General features: G+C 30.2%; 1 protein-coding gene across 1 annotated transcript in view; it reads left to right on the forward strand.

Annotated features, from left to right (window-relative positions):
• LOC105158564 (leucine-rich repeat receptor-like serine/threonine-protein kinase BAM1) overlaps positions 1-3,197 on the forward strand; it is a gene marked incomplete in the record, with an annotated part of 3,948 nt that extends 751 nt beyond the window's left edge. Inside the window, 2 exon segments of the mRNA XM_011075352.2 lie at positions 2-2,014; positions 2,523-3,197. Of these exon segments, the coding sequence (XP_011073654.1) occupies positions 2-2,014; positions 2,523-2,974 (2,465 nt within the window).

The raw sequence follows: 19,821 nt of genomic DNA on the forward strand, positions 1-19,821 counted from the left end.
ACCGTCTCCGGCAATGAGCTCACTGGAGCTATTCCGCGGGAGATCGGAAACTTAACTCAGCTCAAGGAGCTTTATATTGGGTACTACAACACATTTTCCGGTGGAATACCCAAGGAGATTGGGAATTTGTCAAACCTGGTCCGGTTCGACGCTGCGAACTGCGGGCTCTCCGGCGAGATTCCTGCGGAGATCGGGAATTTGCAGAATCTAGATACTCTGTTCCTCCAAGTGAATGGGCTTACAGGAGGCTTGACACCGGAACTTGGCAACTTGAAGAGCCTGAAATCAATGGATCTGTCAAATAACATGCTTTCCGGCGAATTACCCCCCTCATTTGCAGAGCTGAAAAACATGACTCTCTTAAATCTTTTCAGGAATAAGCTTACGGGTTCCATTCCGGACTTCATTGGGGAGTTGCCGGAGTTACAGGTGTTGCAGCTTTGGGAAAACAACTTCACTGGAAGCATTCCTCAAAATTTAGGTACCAACGGGAATCTGCATGAAGTGGACGTTAGTTCCAACAAATTGACGGGAAATTTGCCCCCAAATCTGTGTAATGGCAAGCAGCTTCACACATTGATCACTCTGGGGAACTTCCTATTCGGCCCGATTCCGGAGTCACTGGGTCAGTGTGAGTCATTGAGTCGGGTTCGGATGGGCGAAAACTATCTAAATGGGTCCATTCCAAAAGGCCTGCTGAGTTTGCCGAAGCTAACTCAAGTGGAGCTTCAAGACAATCTTTTATCTGGTGCCTTTCCTGAGACTGATAGACCGTCCACAACTTTGGGGCAAATTAGTCTGTCTAACAATCACCTATCTGGGCCGTTGCCGCCAAGTATAGGCAATTTTGTGGGTGTTCAGAAGCTTTTGCTCGACGGCAACAAGTTTTCGGGCAGGATTCCAGCTGAAATAGGGAAGTTACAGCAGCTATCCAAGATGGATTTCAGTCACAACAATTTATCGGGTCCCATTGCTCCGGAAATAAGCCGGTGTAAGCTCTTGACGTTCGTTGATCTCAGCCGGAATCAGCTATCTGGTAGCGTTCCAACAGAGATCACTGGTATGAGGATTTTGAACTACTTGAATCTGTCAAGAAACCATTTGGTGGGCAGCATTCCCTCTTCGATTGCTAGTATGCAGAGTTTAACTTCTGTTGATTTTTCGTATAATAATTTTTCTGGTTTGGTTCCTGGGACTGGTCAGTTCAGTTATTTCAATTACACCTCGTTTTTGGGCAACCCCAATCTTTGTGGCCCGTACTTGGGACCCTGCAAAGAGGGCATAGCTGATGGAGCTGAAAGGCCACATGAGAAGGGGACTTTCTCTCCTTCAATGAAGCTTTTGCTTGTTGTAGGATTGCTGGTTTGTTCGATCGTCTTTGCTGTGGCTGCAATTATTAAGGCCCGGTCATTGAAGAAAGCTAATGAGGCTCGTGCGTGGAAGCTAACTGCTTTCCAAAGATTGGATTTTACAAGTGATGATATCCTGGATTGTCTTAAAGAGGATAATATCATTGGAAAAGGAGGTGCTGGTATTGTTTACAAGGGGATCATGCCGAATGGAGAACAGGTTGCTGTGAAAAGGTTGCCGGCAATGAGCCGAGGCTCTTCACATGATCATGGGTTCAATGCTGAGATACAGACTCTAGGCAGGATTAGGCATAGGCATATTGTTAGACTATTGGGTTTCTGTTCCAATCATGAAACAAATCTATTGGTTTATGAATACATGCCTAATGGTAGCTTAGGGGAAATGCTTCATGGCAAGAAAGGGGGTCATTTGCATTGGGATACTAGGTATAAGATTGCTGTGGAGGCTGCAAAGGGCCTCTGCTATCTCCACCACGACTGCTCACCTTTGATCGTTCACCGTGATGTCAAATCAAACAATATCCTCCTGGACTCTAGTTTTGAAGCTCATGTTGCTGATTTTGGACTGGCCAAGTTCTTGCAAGATTCAGGGACATCAGAGTGCATGTCTGCTATTGCTGGTTCTTATGGCTACATCGCTCCAGGTACTTTGAATTTGTTTCAGTTATAATAATTCTTAATAGTTTTAAATCTGATGTCTTTCTAGTAATTATCTTTTGATTGGTTATAGATCTAGCTGTGATTCATTTGTCCTGGAAAGTTCTTCTGAATTGAACTGTGTCCTTATGAAGCTGAACCAGAGTTGCTTATTGTCGTTGGTACTGAACTACCATTGGACATTAGTTGGAGATGACCATCAATAATCTTTGACCTTAAAATTTTAAAATGATCGGCACCTCATTTTAAACGAGATGGTCAGCATGAAAATGATAGTGAACGAAAGGTACCAGTTTGGTTAGTCTTTATTTCTTGAATATCAAATCCAGAGCTAACTCTACTCATGCGACATGCTTTAGTTTTTTATATCTTCCTCTCTACTGACCCAATGAAAACTGTTATTGTCTTCTTATGCTTGGAGCAGTTGCATTTCTGATGGATCTTAAGGGCATTATTCATTACTTTTGACTAATCAAACCATCATCTTTTCTGTAGAATATGCCTATACACTTAAGGTTGATGAAAAGAGTGACGTATACAGCTTTGGTGTGGTTCTGTTAGAACTCGTCACCGGCAGAAAACCAGTTGGTGAGTTTGGCGATGGTGTCGACATAGTCCAATGGGTTCGCAAGATGACGGATGGGAACAAAGAAGGTGTGCTAAAGGTCCTCGATCCACGACTCCCGACGGTGCCCCTCCATGAGGTGATGCACGTTTTCTACGTAGCAATGCTCTGCGTAGAAGAACAGGCAGTCGAGCGGCCCACCATGCGGGAAGTAGTTCAAATACTCTCTGAGCTTCCCAAGCCACACGGGGCCAAGCCTGGAGATCCAGCACCCACAGAGTCCCCTCCACCAGCATCCATCTTAGAATCCCCTGCTACTGATCCAGAAAGCCATCACCCCAACCCACCCCAATCACCACCACCTGATCTCCTCAGCATTTGAATCTTGAAGGGCGCATTGAAATCTTGCTAGATTTTCTCTTTAGGTTCTTCGAATTTGGCGGGCAGCTAGTTCTTGCTACTTGTATTCATTTTACCGTTTTGCCCTTTTCTGTATTCTACTAAGTTAACTTCAGTGTTGGTGTTGTTCCTTTGAAAGTTTGTGTACAGAAGTACTGGAGGGGTTGGCTTTTCCTAAAAGTAGCATAAACTATCTTCTTGATGCATGTGGTTGGTTCATCTTGAATCTTGATGATATCTCTGGAAAAGTGCAAGCAGAGTGGAAAAATCAGGTATTTTTAAAGTGGGAAATTTTGGTTTGGTTTGGTTTAATGGTAGTGGGTGTATAAAGAAATGAAGAAATGGAGATTAAAAATTGGAGTGAAGCATATGGGTATGGGGTGGTGTGCAGTGGCTTTCAATTACCAAGACAGGTGGGGTTGAGTTGAAATGAAGACTACTAGATTGCGGATTTCTTGGCTGGCATATACTATTATTAAAAAACAGATGTGCTATAGATATAAAATATTGGTTTTTGCATCGATTTATTAATTTTTTGTGTCTATATTATTATAAAAAAAGAGGTACTATAAACACAAAATAGTAATTTTGACATCGTTGCACTAATTCTGCGTCTATACTATTATAAATAAAAAATGTCCTATAGATACAAAAAGTAGCCGATTTTGACATTGTTGCATTAATTTTGTGGTTCTAAAAATGACATGCAATTAATGAGAAAATTAACTTATTCAATTTTTTAAAATTTTATGTTAAATGATAAGTTAGTTTACTTATTTATAAATGTAATATATTAATTTATATATTTTATTTTATTATAATAAATTTTAAAATATAAAAAATTATTTATTATATGCATGAAGTGCGAGGACAGCAGATATATATAATAAATAGACGAGTGAAATGAAAGCAGGAGTCAATGAGTATTGTTGCCTTGAAGGGAAGTAAACAGCTCTCTCTTCATTAAAGACCCTTTTGCTTTAATTGATACTCCTCTCGAACTCTCCTCAAATCATTACATTATTTCTGCCACTGTCCTCATCCTCAGGGCATTCAATATACAAAGTTTCCTTTTTTTTTTTAAAAAAAAAAATAATATTTAAATTAAATTAATTATATCCTAAGTATTATTAAATTTTATTACGTGAATCGTCATTCTTTTTAAATTATATGTCAATTGCTTTATAAGTATATTATATTTGTAACGTGATTAATCATCACGTAAAATATTTATAATATGATTAATTTGAATCGATCACATACGAACCGAACAACAATTTTCATGATACTTTTAGGAGGGTGGGCTAATTTGATATTTAAGTGAAGTAGATGTCTAATGTGAAAAAATCATTGGATTCATATATACTAATTTCAATATTATATTATTATATTTTAATTTAATTATTTTCAATATGGTCATTATATATTCACTAATTGGACGGCTTCTAATGCACTTTATTTGATTACCAAGGATGACCATTATCTATCATAAGATTGAGTGTTCGATTGTATGTTTAATCACCAGCAAAAATTTAATATTTAACTATAATTAATTATTATAATTACATATAAATAGTTATTGATCACGATCACATAATATTTTTCCATGATTTTTGTTGGTGTGGATCCAAATAAAAATATTTACTATGACTCATAACTATGACAAAAATAATTCTCATAATGGATAATCTAAATTTTACGATCGATCTTATTTAGCAATGACTAATACTAATTATTTACTTTGAAGGTATTCATAGTTTAAGATCATTAATCATCAGTGCGTTGAATTTAAATATATTTAATAATGTAATAAATTATCTTCTTATCAGTAAATAAGTTGCAAACTTATAAGCTTTGTTAGAATAAAAACTTTTAGAGAATAACTCTACGGTTATCCCCTAAAGTTTGTGTGTCTTACATGCGAATTCTCTGTAGTTTTAAAAAAAAAAAATTAGAAATATCAAATATAATTTTTAAAATTATATTAAATTTACGTATAATTGACATATAAACAGACTCAATTATATATTCCGAACTTAATGATAGTTATTAAAGTGAAGCTGTTGTCTGAAATTATTTGATTTGTTACATAGGCATAAATCCCCAAATGTGCTATAATAGGTCAAACGAATAATAGGTGTAATGTATACATTAACTGCTATTGTCTGTTTCTTATCTTGGGATACCACAAACTTATTTATTTATATATAGGATCAGGTGTAAATTGACACTTTAATTCTAACATCTTTAAATCATGATATTCTCCTTTATATAATAAATGGTCATTCCACTTTTTTTTTTTTAAGTAAATAAATTGTAATTACATCATGAATTTTAATCAACAACAATCCAATATACTATGTTCACTACAAGAAAATAGCTCTTTAACTATGAAAAAAATTGATACTAAAGTTAGCGTTGAGCTAATTAGCAAGTAAAATTTTTGTTGTTAATCTATACTATTTAATATATATTACAAATAATTCGTTAGATAGTAAATTTTTACTGCTGAATATTAGCAAATAAATTCTTGTATTAAATAATGTGATTTAGCAATGATAATTTTACTTACTGATTAACTTGACACTAATTTTTTTTCGTTGCTATTAAGCTATTTTCTTGTAGTGATTATCAATACCAAATATGTATTATTCGCCAATAAGTACTAGTACAATAAATCAACAATTACTGTTAAAATAGACTAATATACACACGTTGAAAGTAATTTCATTTTGCTCTGCATTAAATATGTAGGATATATATAAATAAAAATTACAAGATTATCATCAAGATAATGTCTTCATCTATAGTTATTTTTCACAAAGTATTGTTTTTATTAATAATTTTTTGTTTATATACGTTTAAAGTTAATTTATTTTATTAATTTTGATTAATTGCTCATTTTATCATCTTTTGTTTATCCAATTAAATAAATATAATAAACATTCCAATGTGTTTCAGTCGCTAGTTAAATAAAAATACTGCTTTATACCGATATCATGGATACGAATCCCATTGGATCTGTAAGCATTTGTTTCACTTTATGTGAATTATTATATTTATTTATTATATTGACGTATTGATTGATTTAATGCATTGCTCAATTTATTAAAATATATTTAATCAAATAATTACCGCTTCAAAGAAAAAAAAAATCTTCTAAATGCTACACTACACATATATTAAATAGTTCAGATATGCTCTATTTTTTTTTAAAAAAATAATATATATATAATTATCATATCATGCACAAAGTATCGAGTATAGTATGAAAATTAATTGAAAGATCGAGGCATGAGGTGGCGGTAGGAGGAGAGGTGAACGGCGGGCGAGCGGTGGTGTTGGTGAGTGAAAAGATAAAGAAAAAGGAAAACAATAATGGTGCGCCACCACCGAGACGGCGGAGGACAGCGGAGACATGATTGTTAAAGATTATCGAGGAGAATCTAGTTGACTTCAAATTTGTTTCGAGTTTTTAAAGTGTAGCAACGTTATAATTTAAGAAGGAAAGGTTTGTAGTTTTCTTAAATATAGCTAAAATAATAATAAAGAAGATGATAATAATTATTTGTCAATTGGGACCTACCCACATAGACCGGTCTAATTATTTTAATATTAAAAAAATAAAAAATAGGGAATTTAAATAAAATAAATCTGATTGGTTTATTTTTGTTTTTTAATTAATATTAAAATAATTAAAACTACGTAGATCTATCACCTATTACTTTTCTATAATTTTTGCTTCATATACCCTTTTTTTTTAAAAAAAAAAAGAAAAATGACAACAAATTCTCTCCAAAATTTGCAATAATTATTATAATTATCTTATTATTTAAAAAATTATAAATAATTTAAATATTAATAATAGTTTAAAAATTACCTTTTTGTTACATCCCATTGTAAAGGGTATTTGTTATTTACTATAATAACAATTGTTACGGAATAAAAAGTCGTAGTAAACGACTATTATTAATTATGGTTAAAATATAATCAATGCAAAAATTTACTTTATTCGTTGTGATAAAAGTATTCGTCGTGGCTCTTAGCCATAAATTAAGAATTATGACCAATAAACATTGCTTAATTATAATCAATAAGTATTTACTACCTAAGTCTAACTAATTAGAAAACGACCCCCGGGGGGGGCGCATGACAAAATAAATTAATACAAGAATGGTCTAAACCCTAGTAATTTATGTATGAATATGATGATGACAAAAGCGCACGTATATTCTCCATTTTGTCGCATGGTATTGCATGTCATGTCATGCAAGCTACCTCTACTGCCCTCTGATTTGACAAGGCAAAATGTCCGATGACTTGTCAATCCATCGGCCGTTGGATTTTTGCATGTGGGGTAAGTAAGTGTTGTGCCTAATTGATTGATTGATGGATGGATGGATGGACGGATGCGATTATTGCAGTGTTGGGTTTAGGACAGACATTTGTTCATCTCAGAAATCAAGAGTGTTGGAAGATAGCTGTTTGTTTCTTGTCCATATCGAATGCTTGAAAGAGAGCCCGAAGCCTGAAATTGCAGGAACGGTTTTGCCGTCTCCGTTGAGCATAATGCTACGGTTGCTTGCAATTTGCAAGAATCGCCACTTGCCGGTGTGTTTCGGATGCTTTATCTTGTATGTATTGTGTTGGATGGTATTTAAACCATATGTAAATTATTCGAATTTTGAACTATAACTTCATTTATTTTTTTTAAAAATACAGCAATATTTTTTAAAATAAGTAATAAACTATTACAATATTCGGTATACAATACAACAATATTTTTAAATCAATCAATAATTTCAAGCGGAACAAAGAAACAACATACACATACTATAATAAAAATAGACTAAATACCTATATGCGCAGGATTGAAAATCGATCATTTACTTGAATACCCCTCCCCTAGAGAAATGCTAGAATAGGATAGAAAATTCGCGTCTTTTTTATTGGAACGAGATGACCCAAACTTGAGGCATATTTCTTATGTGACACCGTCACTAATATCAATTCATTACAAATATTTCACTATTTTTTTTCTAACTCGACCACTAAAAAGAAGGATCATTGTTTTCACCTCGGAAAATCAGAAGGAACCGCAGAAAGCACAACGATCATTGCCACACAATTTACTTTAATTGCCTAAAATTCTAAACACGTCTACAATTTTGTTTAAATTAAATTTGATCAAATTCTACTAATTACATAGTAATTAGCTGTACTTACTATATAATTGATTGTTTTTTTTTATAATATATATTCACGACATTACAAATTTAATTTACACATCATTTAATAAAATTAGAAATCCAATCTAATTCAATTTGAGCTAAAATCTTTCACAGCTGTTATGGCTATATTGAGCACAGGTCACTCGAGAGTGCTTCAAGTAAATATCCAAAAATTTTGATAGTTTAGTTACGAAATTGAGGTTATATGATTATGAGGTCACGAGTTTAAATACATTTTGTATTCGTCTATTTTAATAATAATAGTTTGTCTATTATAATAATAATTATTAATTAATCATAAATATTTAATATTAATAATTAATAAAAATTATAAATATTTAATGTTAATAATTAGTATATTAACTATTAATAAATTGAAATTTATATATAATTATAACTGAATCGCTCACTGTATAACAAATTACCAAATAAATATAAGGAAAAAACTACAGTCCCCTCCTTGTAGTCTAAAAAATTACATCTCGTACCCCTGAAATTTGCTTTCAACAAATAAGTAAGTCAATTTGTTAATTAAAATTCACCAAATTTGATGATATTAATAAAAAAAATGAATAGAATTCTATATTTACCTCCAATTAATTTTTTATGGACTTATTGAAGGTCAAATAAATTTTTTCATAACCAAACTGTCCTTATACATCTTCACACATTAACGAATGTGTGATGTATATCTTTACCGTTATAAGAATTGGTTAGGTAGAAAAAGTTGTTGATTTGTAATAAGTCAATAATAATTGAATTGAGAGTAAATATAAATTTTTATTTAATTTTTTTATTAATATCAACAAATTCAATAAATTTTAATTAATGAATAAATTTATTTATTAAACGAAAGCAAATTTAGATATATTAGATATAATTACGAGGGGAGAGTGCAAGTATCCCCAAATAAAAAGTGTGGTCAAAAAGCAATTAGGACTGTAGACAGCTGAATAATTAACACAGTAGTGATAGATTTTCATTCCAAAAAATACCCCACCCACCAACCAGGCAACAGACAGATCCTGTGTTTGATTTCCCCTCGTGTATTGTCTGTCTTCTACTGCCCCTAGATTCTTTTACTTTCTCTAATTATTACATTAATAACAGTTCCTATGTTTCATTTTCTGGCGCTTTAGTATTAGACAAAAAATATAAAAATTAAATGCAAGTTGAATATTTAAAATTATCAAATAAATGAATACCGACAAAACAAGTTCCCAAGAATATATATATATATATTTAAATATCAATATGTCTCCGTTTGATATTTTTTTTAGTTTATGGGAGTTTTAAGTCTATTTTAATTTTTATGGGAGGACATCTTAAATTTAACTCGAATGAGAAATTAATACCCAATGACCCCGTTTGGTTCGAATAACTAAATATAATAAAATTATTTATCATGTATATTTACACATTTAATTTACAGTATTAGAGTTCGTTATTAATATAAGATCGATTTTAACTATTTTAATTTATAGGATAGTGTATACCACTTTTTGTTAAGATGGGATTAAAAGATTTCTTTCTTATATACCATTACTTGTGAAATACATGAAATAATGTATTTCAAAATATAATAAAAAATATCTACTATGTCCTTAATTATAAGCCTTTAAGTCTTGGTTTTATAAAGCAGCACAGGCGACCATGGGGGAGAGGCAGCCGCCGATCTAGAAAGAGCACTAAAAGAAATATTAAATTTTTATCATAGTTAATTGTCATGATTAAAAATAAAATAGTCATAGCAAATAGTTATTGACCACAATTATGCAATCGTTGTTGGCCATAATATCTATGAGGATGGCTAAAATATTTGTCGTAGCTAAAAGTCATGATAAATAAAATATGAGGAAAATTCACCCTTGCAACACACCACCCATATAAAAAGAATACGCTGCATATTTTTAAACATCGAGGGAGGTAAATTGCCCCCCCCCCCCCAACAAGGGGGTTGTGTCGTTGTGGAAACCTATGGTGAATCCATCTATTTTAACAGTTATGTAATTCAGTTAATCAAGCATTGACACGAATCTACACGATCAATTGAAAAAAATATAAAATTTTGACACTTGAACCGGTATTTATAAATTTTGACCCATCAAATTCAAAAAATTCACATAATATATTTTTTAGGGGGGTAGAATATAAATATGTAGAAAGTTAAGTAAACAAGGGAAAAGCAAAAAGAGAGAATAATGGGAATGCTTTTGATGTTTTCAACTTTAGCAAATTCAACGCAAACTGTGTGGTGGGACTGATGAGGATAAGAATAGAGCTGTAAAGCAAACCAAAAGGGACTGAGACATTGGTGGCAACTTCATCCACAGATGTTTGTTGTTGACATTGTTCCCATATCACAATGTTGTATACTTAATTGTTCCATAAAATATCACAAATTGGGCAGTTTGGAAGTTTTTTTGTTGTAAACTTACATTATATTATATATTTTATTCACTATATATGATAATATTTAATTTAAAAGAATGTATTGACATATAGTATTATTTTGTAAAACAAGATTCCAATTGTTGAGAGCTTCTAAACACAACACTTATTGATCGCGTGCGTGCATGTGAATTCTGAGAAAGCAATCTGATACAAGTTGTGTAATCTCGTTCTTGTTTAAATATATACTACACTGTCGCTCATTTTAAGGTTCTCACTTAAATAGATGCGGGAATTTAAAAATATTTTTAGAAAAAGTTAAAATATTTATGTACTTTAAAAAATTCCAGATGAGAGTTTGTGATATTAATTTAAAAATCTAAGTTTAGGGAATAGAATTTTATTATGGAAGTCCAAAAAAAGAATAAAATTAAAAGGATATAATTAACTAGAACATATGGGTAAAGAGCAGCTGCTATTTTATCCTCCTTTATTAAAATTAAAGTAATAATTTTCTTTTAATTGAATGCTCTTGAGAAACTTAGGTTTGGCATTATGCATAGGGTTGAAGGGGATAATAATTAATCTATTCTCTTTTAATTGCTTGGTATCAATTGGATTGAGGAAAAAAAAATTAGTTGAAACCGGATTCGATCAAATATAAATTAATTATATGACAAGTACAATATTTTTATTGTATAATGTACAGTTAAGGAAAAGTGACTAATCACATAGTAAATATATTATACTTATTTTGTGATTAATTTAATTCGAATTAAAATTATGCTCGGATGAGATTGAGTATAGTAAAATATTTAATAAAGAAAAAAGAAAGAAAGAAACACAATATTTGGTAGGATTGGCTCATACCCCTCTTCTTGCTCGATTCATGATTGATTATTTATTTAATACTTTTATCTTTTTTTGTATAAAGTTTGATAATATTTTAATTGGAAATCAAAGAATAAAATGAGAATTAATATAAGGGTAAATTACGTCTACACTTTTTAAAATTAGATATAATGGGTACAAAACCCCATACTTTTTATAAGATTACGAGTATACCTTTGGATGGTATTCCTGTAATTCATCTTAGGAGGTGGACTTGTAAGTTTTTGCTCCTGATATGGTGTCGACGTAAATTACAACTACAATACTGGTAATTAATTTATTTGAAATTTTGCAAAAAATATTGTAAAACAAAAATATTTATATAGTTAGACTTAATCTTTCAGAGTTTCGATGTAATTTACCATTAATATAATTACACACAATAATTCAAAGTAAATTTCAGACTATTCTTTTAAACTTGTATTTATGTTCAATGGTATTTATTAAAACATGTGATAATTTTTTTCAGGGGTTGAATTTTGTCCCCTTCAACTATTCTTAAAATAATATTTATCGCTTAAATTAATAAGTGCAACACTTACCCTATGATTAAATATTTGGACAAAATTACCTTTATATTATATATATAATTGTAGTATAAAGGGTTTTTTATAACATTCTTGCATCTTAAATTCAATTAAAAAAATTCAATTGAAAAAAATACATTTTAATTATAATAAAGTAAAATGTAATTAATTAGTAGTTTAAAGTTTATATACTAAAATTAAGTAATGAATAAGTACAATAAATTCCAAAATAAACTTTTATGTTAGTAAGTTATTATTAATTTGGTAATAGAATTAAGTCATTAACTATTAATTTTTTTTTTATAAAAATGAATAATCACATATTGATTTTTCAAATGTATTTTCTGAATCATTGTTTAAATAAAAATAGAGGATAAATAATTTCGAATAATCGTTAATTTATTAATTTAAACTTATAATCTAGTAATAATTTATTAATATATTAATTTAATAATTTAATATTATAATTATTAAAAAGAGTAATTTTATGTAGAGATTTAATTTAAAAAATTAATAAAATAATTTAAAATTAAATACAAAATTAATATAAATAATAAAAAATATATGGAGTTATATTACTCATTTCTATGTATATTACTTTGACACTCCTCAATCTTTTAGTAATTATAGAAACACCCCTAAGGGTACTTCTATAATTGAAAATCATATTAAAGTTTGACAGGATCAACATGGGCATAGATTTTAAAGGTTGTCAGATGTGGTTTTTGTTATTTTATAAAAAAACAGGGGTCTCTCGTATAAAAGAACAATAGATGAGGGGGTGTAAATGTAATTATTCTTAATTAATTTAAGTAGGATAAGAGTTATATTTATTTATTCAGATGATAAATCACTAGAAGAAATATGATTTTTCACTATGATCAATTACTATGATTACAAGTTCAAAATCATTATGACGGATACTAATTAGCCCTTATGTCTCTAAGAGAGATTAAAATATTTGCTACAATTAAAAATTGTGATAAATATTTAGACATTAAATGAAATCATATCGAAGGTTAATTAACAGAGGTAAAACTTAAATTTTTATATCGATTCTATTTAACTGTAATAAATAGCATTGATTCTTAATAATTTCTAAACTACTATAATTTATAATATTGAGAATAATTAATTTTCTTGGTGTGAATGCTATTTTAACCCTTTTTGTTCCGATAACATTCGGATTTTTACCGTCAATAAAATTATACCCACATTTCAAATGAAAAATAAAATAAAATAAAATGAGGGGGGGGGGGGGGGGGAGGGGTAGTGAAGGTGGGCAGACATATAGAAATCAAAGTACATAGAGCTAAATATGTATATTGGCTTTAATCATTTATGATTTTCAGGAAATTTCCACTAAACACTTTTCAGTCTGCATTGCATTAATGCAGATGTCCGTCAAATTAAACTCTCTCTCTCTCTCACTCTATATATATATATATATATATATATAATTTTTGTTATAGACTAAATGCAAAAGTAATAGTGACACTCCAAAAATCCATTAGTGTGCATTGAGTTCGCACACATAGTTTCGACCATGGTATTTATAGCTGATTTATTAATGTCATGAATTAAAATCAAATGCATAAGTTAAAACACACGTTAAATCTTACAAAAAAATTGATGTAAGTCCACATTGTGAATTAGACAATATTTGACCTTAGTAAAACGCCCTTCAACTGATAAAATAATTAATTTATTCAATTTACATGAATGACAAATAACTTTTCTTTTCTCTATTTCTTTTTAATATTATATATTTTACTCTTATTTATATGGACGCAAGAATCAAGTTTCATAATAGCTATTAAAAAAAAAAAAAAAAAGTCAATCATCACTCAAAATTGGTGGTTTTTGACACTATAGCACCAGATTTTAAACTACCAATCATACCCTTAAATGTTTATTAATATAATTATTTATTTATTTGAAATGCTTCATATATATCATATTTTATTTGTACTACTATAAAATAGAAAATCGCCCTTCACTTACAATTAGCGATTTGTGACGCGGAATCACCAGATTCTAAATTACCAATTATATAATTATTAATTATTCAAAATGTTTAATGTCATATTTTTAATTGTCATTATACTGTTATATTTATTCTAAACTTTCATCCACATATATCGATCACTTACTTTACTTTTAATATATATTGACTTTATTTCTAAAATTCATGTTAATTTTTTTCGATTTTATGCATATAAATGTTACATGCCACAATGACTAGACTATATAGATGATAGAAAATAAAAAAGGTAAAAAATTTTCGAGTGCACGTTTTGTCATCATATATGTTGTCACCTACCAATAAAACAAGCATACTTTCCACGATGAATAAATTATTAATACACATTTTCTTGTCATAATAATTGTTCATCATATTATATAAATCTTAATCCAAAATTGTAATGTCATAATGATGCTTTCTCATTGACCCCATCAACAATCATCATTAATTACGTAATTAAGGCTTTGCTTCGAATCCAAAGATTCGATATTAAAAAAAGGGTTAATTGCATTTAAATTCCATTTAAAATAAAAATTAATTTTTCTCAAGAATATTTGAAAATTACACTTATATTATCTCCGAAAAAATTCACCATTTATATCTAAGCCTCTTTCATTATGATTTGAATAAAACATATTATTATTAACCAAACAATTACATCATTTCAAAATTTTTCCCCTCATTTGAAATTTTTATATATTAACTTCGTACTTATAAGGGGAAAAAAATATAATAATGATAGCTTCATTTCATATATATATTATATTTATTTTCTCATAAATGCAAAAATATACATGAATATGAAAATATTTTAAGAGGGGTTGTAAGTATAATTACCCCTTAAAAAATATAATAATTATCCAAACTAAATTTAGTTACATGGGAAAGCTATATTTTTTTGCCTTCAATAATATCACTAAAATAATTGTGGTCCCTCCGGTTCTTTGAGTAATACTTTTGGCCCTTGAACTTATCAATTTTGAATAGAGTTGGTCCCAATCATTATGTTCTACCAAACATTAGAAGATGTATACATCAGGCTCAATGACCTTAGAGGTTATGTGTTTGAACTCCGCCATATATATGGGATGTTGTTTCTAATGCATAGTAGGTATTGTTTCTACTGCTTAGTAGGTGTTGGTTAGATTTAGTTTAATTTATATAATTGATCAAGATATGATTGTTGCAATATTTTTATTAAATATTGATATTTGATATGAATAATTATAATCAATTCATTTCAATTAATAATAGCTCATTGCTCTTACTTAAAAAAATACAAAATATATATAGAATTTCCTGTTAACAACAAAAAAAAGAATTAAGAATTAATAGGTAATGATATACATAATTATTTTTTGGGAAAATATAAATTTCATTAAAATAAAATAGTGTACAAACAACACTCACGCAGGAGTTATTTCCTCAATACCAAGCTATATGCCATATTCTATATAATACATGAGCTTGTAAACAAGGCCTAACCTCAGCACTAATAATTCGAGATCGGATGTGTTCAAGTACTACTTTGGTAACCCCTTTCTCGTTAGGGGTTGTCCCTTGAAAGCGTCTGCAATTACGTTCATGTCAAATGAAATAGACAAGTGCTGCCAACAGAGCTATGTCCGCGGAGTTTAACATATGCTTAGTCTGCCACTGCTTGCTAGCCCAAATAATCCCCACCTTCCAATCATCAGGATATGGCCATTTGAAACGTGCTGCACAGCCCAAGAGATGTAAGCATCGCTTAGCATATGGACAACAGAAAAAAATGATGAGTATGGGTTTCCAATTCCTGTTGGTAATAAAGCACACAAGATGGATCATCTCAAGGCTTGTCAAGAGTATACAAGCGTTGTAGGATCACAAGCCATAAAATGAAGCTGTGTCTCGGTGTCATAAATGAGCCCTGAAAGAGAACCGCCCATCCAATAGGGTCAGAAACAGATGAGAATAAGGTATAAACACTTTGTGAAGAGGTGGCCGGAAGTTGAGCAATAATATCTTGGATATCCCTATTCCAAGATTGAAGGCCAATTCCACAAGGACCACAATCCTTGATGAATGACATAATTAAGTCAAGAATCAGTGGATAAACCAGTAATCCTCGTACCACGGGGAACCTTGTGAATCAAAGGGCCATCTGGGTGCCAAGGATCCAACCAAAGTTATTAGAAAATTATTGGTCCAACCATATTGATCCGTACTTGTAAGTTGGGCTTAAGCACAATTCTCATAGTACCTTCTCTGTAGCCCATTTTCACTTTCTCGGCCCGACACTCTACCAAGACCCTCCAAGAAAAATAAATTAAAAGACAACAAAGAATTTATGTATACTTAACATGACAAAGAAACCCATTTCTCACTCCCAAATGGTTGTTTGTCATGCTGCAACACTAAATTTTAAAATTATCAATTATGCTCTTAACTGATCCACATTATTTTTTAACCGTCAATTATTATCACGTTTATCCCATCAATTTCACTACATGTTCGTGACGATTCTTAACTATGTGTTACTTTTTGTTTTTAAAACCTGTGCCGTGTCCATTTTGATTGTGTGTGAACAAATTATGAGTTTAAGTTTCAATAAACGTGGGAAGCTGAATACTAGTCCGACCCATAATCTGCCAAGCTTGTTTAGCTGCAAAATGTCCATACTACCATTAGAGGCCCTACATTTCGAAGCCATTCAAGAAAAATTGGCCTTATTCGCTATCAATCTCAATTTTGTGCAGTAAAATAGTGTACTGTAATTGATGGTACATAAAAGCGATACGAAATGTGATTACAATTGGCAAAATTATATTTTTGTTCTCTAACTTTAAGTTATTAATTTTGTTTAATCTTGTAACTTATTTTATTTATATATTTATTCTTTTTTTTAATAAATTTAGTTTTGAACATCTCACATTTGATTTTTTTTTTTTGGTTCCTGTGTTAACAATTTTAGTCCCACTCATACTATAATACATCTCAACTTTAATTCTATAATTACAGGTCGTTATGACTAAAATTGTTAATACATGACTAAATTTCTCTAAAAATGACCAAATATGAGATGTTCATGATTAAATTCGTCAAACGCATTCATGATAGCCAAACCTATTTTACCCTTTAATATATGGTTGTTGTTTTGTTGCAGGGGGACATCTCAGTAATTTGCCTGGTAAATCAAAATACATGTGGACTTACAAGGTATTTTAATTGCATATTGAAGTGATAATCGCATGTTCTTATAAGATATTTAAATTTATAAATTTAATTGAGTAAGATTATTCAGACACGTTCATTAATCTTTCGCAATCCCATCAGACACTTAATCCCATTCACAAAAGTAAACAAACCCTCAATAAAATTCAAACTATCAGACAGTGTTAGGTTTATAGTGAATTCATATCATATCAAAATTGACTGTTTTGACAACTTTGACTAAGAATTTATGGCGAACAAAGTGAAGCACGATTTTTGTCTTATAGTTAACTAAAGTGCTTTGACTAATTCGTGTGAAACGAATATGTTACATGCGCCCTTCTCTCATCACTGTCCAACCAATACTTCCTATCTTGAAGTTTGGATAAAATTACAGGTAATTCTTTTATATTATAAGAAATTAAGTTTAGTATTCATGATTTTGTTTTTTTATTCAATAAATGGATCTAATTTTTAGTAAAATTTACAAAATTTACTGATATAAACAATAAGATTCTCATCTACTTCTGTGGTAAATAGATTAAAATACCTTAGTGGATTATGAATTATAATTTTATTTATTTTTTTAAATTTTTTTTATAGGTTAAGTCGATAATTTTTTTTATAATTTTTTATTTTTTAAAAAATAAAAAAAATACATCAAGGACAAATTAATAATTCTAGACCTCCATAAAAAATTATATAATCTTCTCAAATATCAAAGGGTCTTTATAATTTTTAAATAATAAAAAAAATATTTATAATTATATCACATTATAAAATAACTTATTGTAATTTAACATGTTTCGAGGAAGGTTGGTCCAAATTAGACTGGTAAGTCAGCATTTTCTGCTCATCAAGTCAGAGAGACTAGAACGAATCACTAGAACGAATCAATCAATTTTTAGGGTTGCTAAATGAGGAAAAGATCCCTGTGATGTTTGGTTCTATTTTCTACTCTTTTTATTTTTAAAAAAATATTATTTGAGTAAATAATTGTTTGTTCTTCCTATTTATTTAAAAAAAGTATCTGAAAAATAAATATATTTTTTTTCATTTTTAATCATTTCTATAAAAAGAATTAAGTAGAATAAATATTTAGACGAAAATGACAATAAAACTTGTCGTATTATCTCGCAAACAAAATACCAAATACTCCCCATAAATCATAAAATATTATACAATCCCCTTTTAATAATTTACATCACTATTTAATTATTTCAATTCATTATTCAATGAAATCATATCCGAACTAGAAATCAAAGGTAAATTTTATTAAAAGTAAACGAATATCAATTGCAAAATAGGTTAAAAGCAGACATTCCCAACGTTTGGGCCGTTTTGCACTTTGCTTCCCGGATCATTTGTTTTGTTTTCCATCGCCCAACCTTTGATTTTTGCAGCACTTTAATCTTTTTTTCACTTTTCAGGGAATAAAATGAGAATATTTCGACTGTGTGTATGAACGCGCCCGCAACCGATTTTGCCCAGTACTAAATCAGTTCCGGGTGCGTGCATATGCACAGTAGGAATATTCTCATTTTATTCACCTAAAGTGAAAAAAATAGTAAAGTATTAAAAAAAATTAAAGATTTGGCGGTATAATATAATGGAAAAAAACAGTTAGAGGTGTTTACTTTTAGCCCTTGCAAAAATTATACATATAAGTACATATATTTAATTTCATCAAACATCTTGATAAATTTAAACTCATACGTGTGGTAATGTTTGACCTTAACCGTTTGATTGCCATGGAGATAAGTGATGTGAACTAGAATCTTCCATCGCAATGCAGTTCAATCATACGGGTCAGGGTTATGACACGATTTTTTCACACTCCCCCATGCATGCATATAAGCAGTACGCACAGACACACGCGAGTGTGTGTGTGTGTGTTTTGGGGCCTCGAGGTGTATAATTTAGTCGTCGGGTCGTTAAGGAGAAGAACGTAGTCTTCACGGTGACGTAACGTTGGATTGGTTTGTGTTTGTCTGCTGGTAGCGCTGGCATCTTAACGGCCACGTTGTCACTTGCCTGCTTCATCTCTCATTCTGATTATCTTTAACTAGTGTGCGTGGAGCAGTGCATTACAATGTTTATTTCTAATTTTATTACATATATATATATATGATGGGGCTTGCGATTTGATTAGTGCCTCATTACATAAAATATTTTTCGATCTTGCTTTATATAAACTTTACGATTTTGTCCTAAAAAGACAACTCGTTAGGGAGAAAGACATTGAGACTTATAAGTCACTCAAACTCTCCATTTGCAATCAATATGGGTCGACGCTTGTCTGCATCAATATATATATTTTGTTCTATTTTACATATGCGTGCCGTCTGTATAAAATTATTCATTAAATAAAAGAGCAGACATGATCTATATGCATATATAGTATATATGTTAAATTAAATATAAAATGTAATAAAATTTGGAATAAAAAATTAAATTTGTTGTGTGCAGATGCGAACGAGTACATATAATAAATTAAGAAAAAGTAATTAAGTATAACTGTTATGTGTTTATACTATTTATTTAGTCTCGAGGCTTTAGAGTAATTACATTG

The sequence above is a fragment of the Sesamum indicum genome, linkage group LG3 (genome assembly GCF_000512975.1).
Source record: "Sesamum indicum cultivar Zhongzhi No. 13 linkage group LG3, S_indicum_v1.0, whole genome shotgun sequence".
Taxonomy (NCBI): Eukaryota; Viridiplantae; Streptophyta; class Magnoliopsida; order Lamiales; family Pedaliaceae; genus Sesamum; species Sesamum indicum.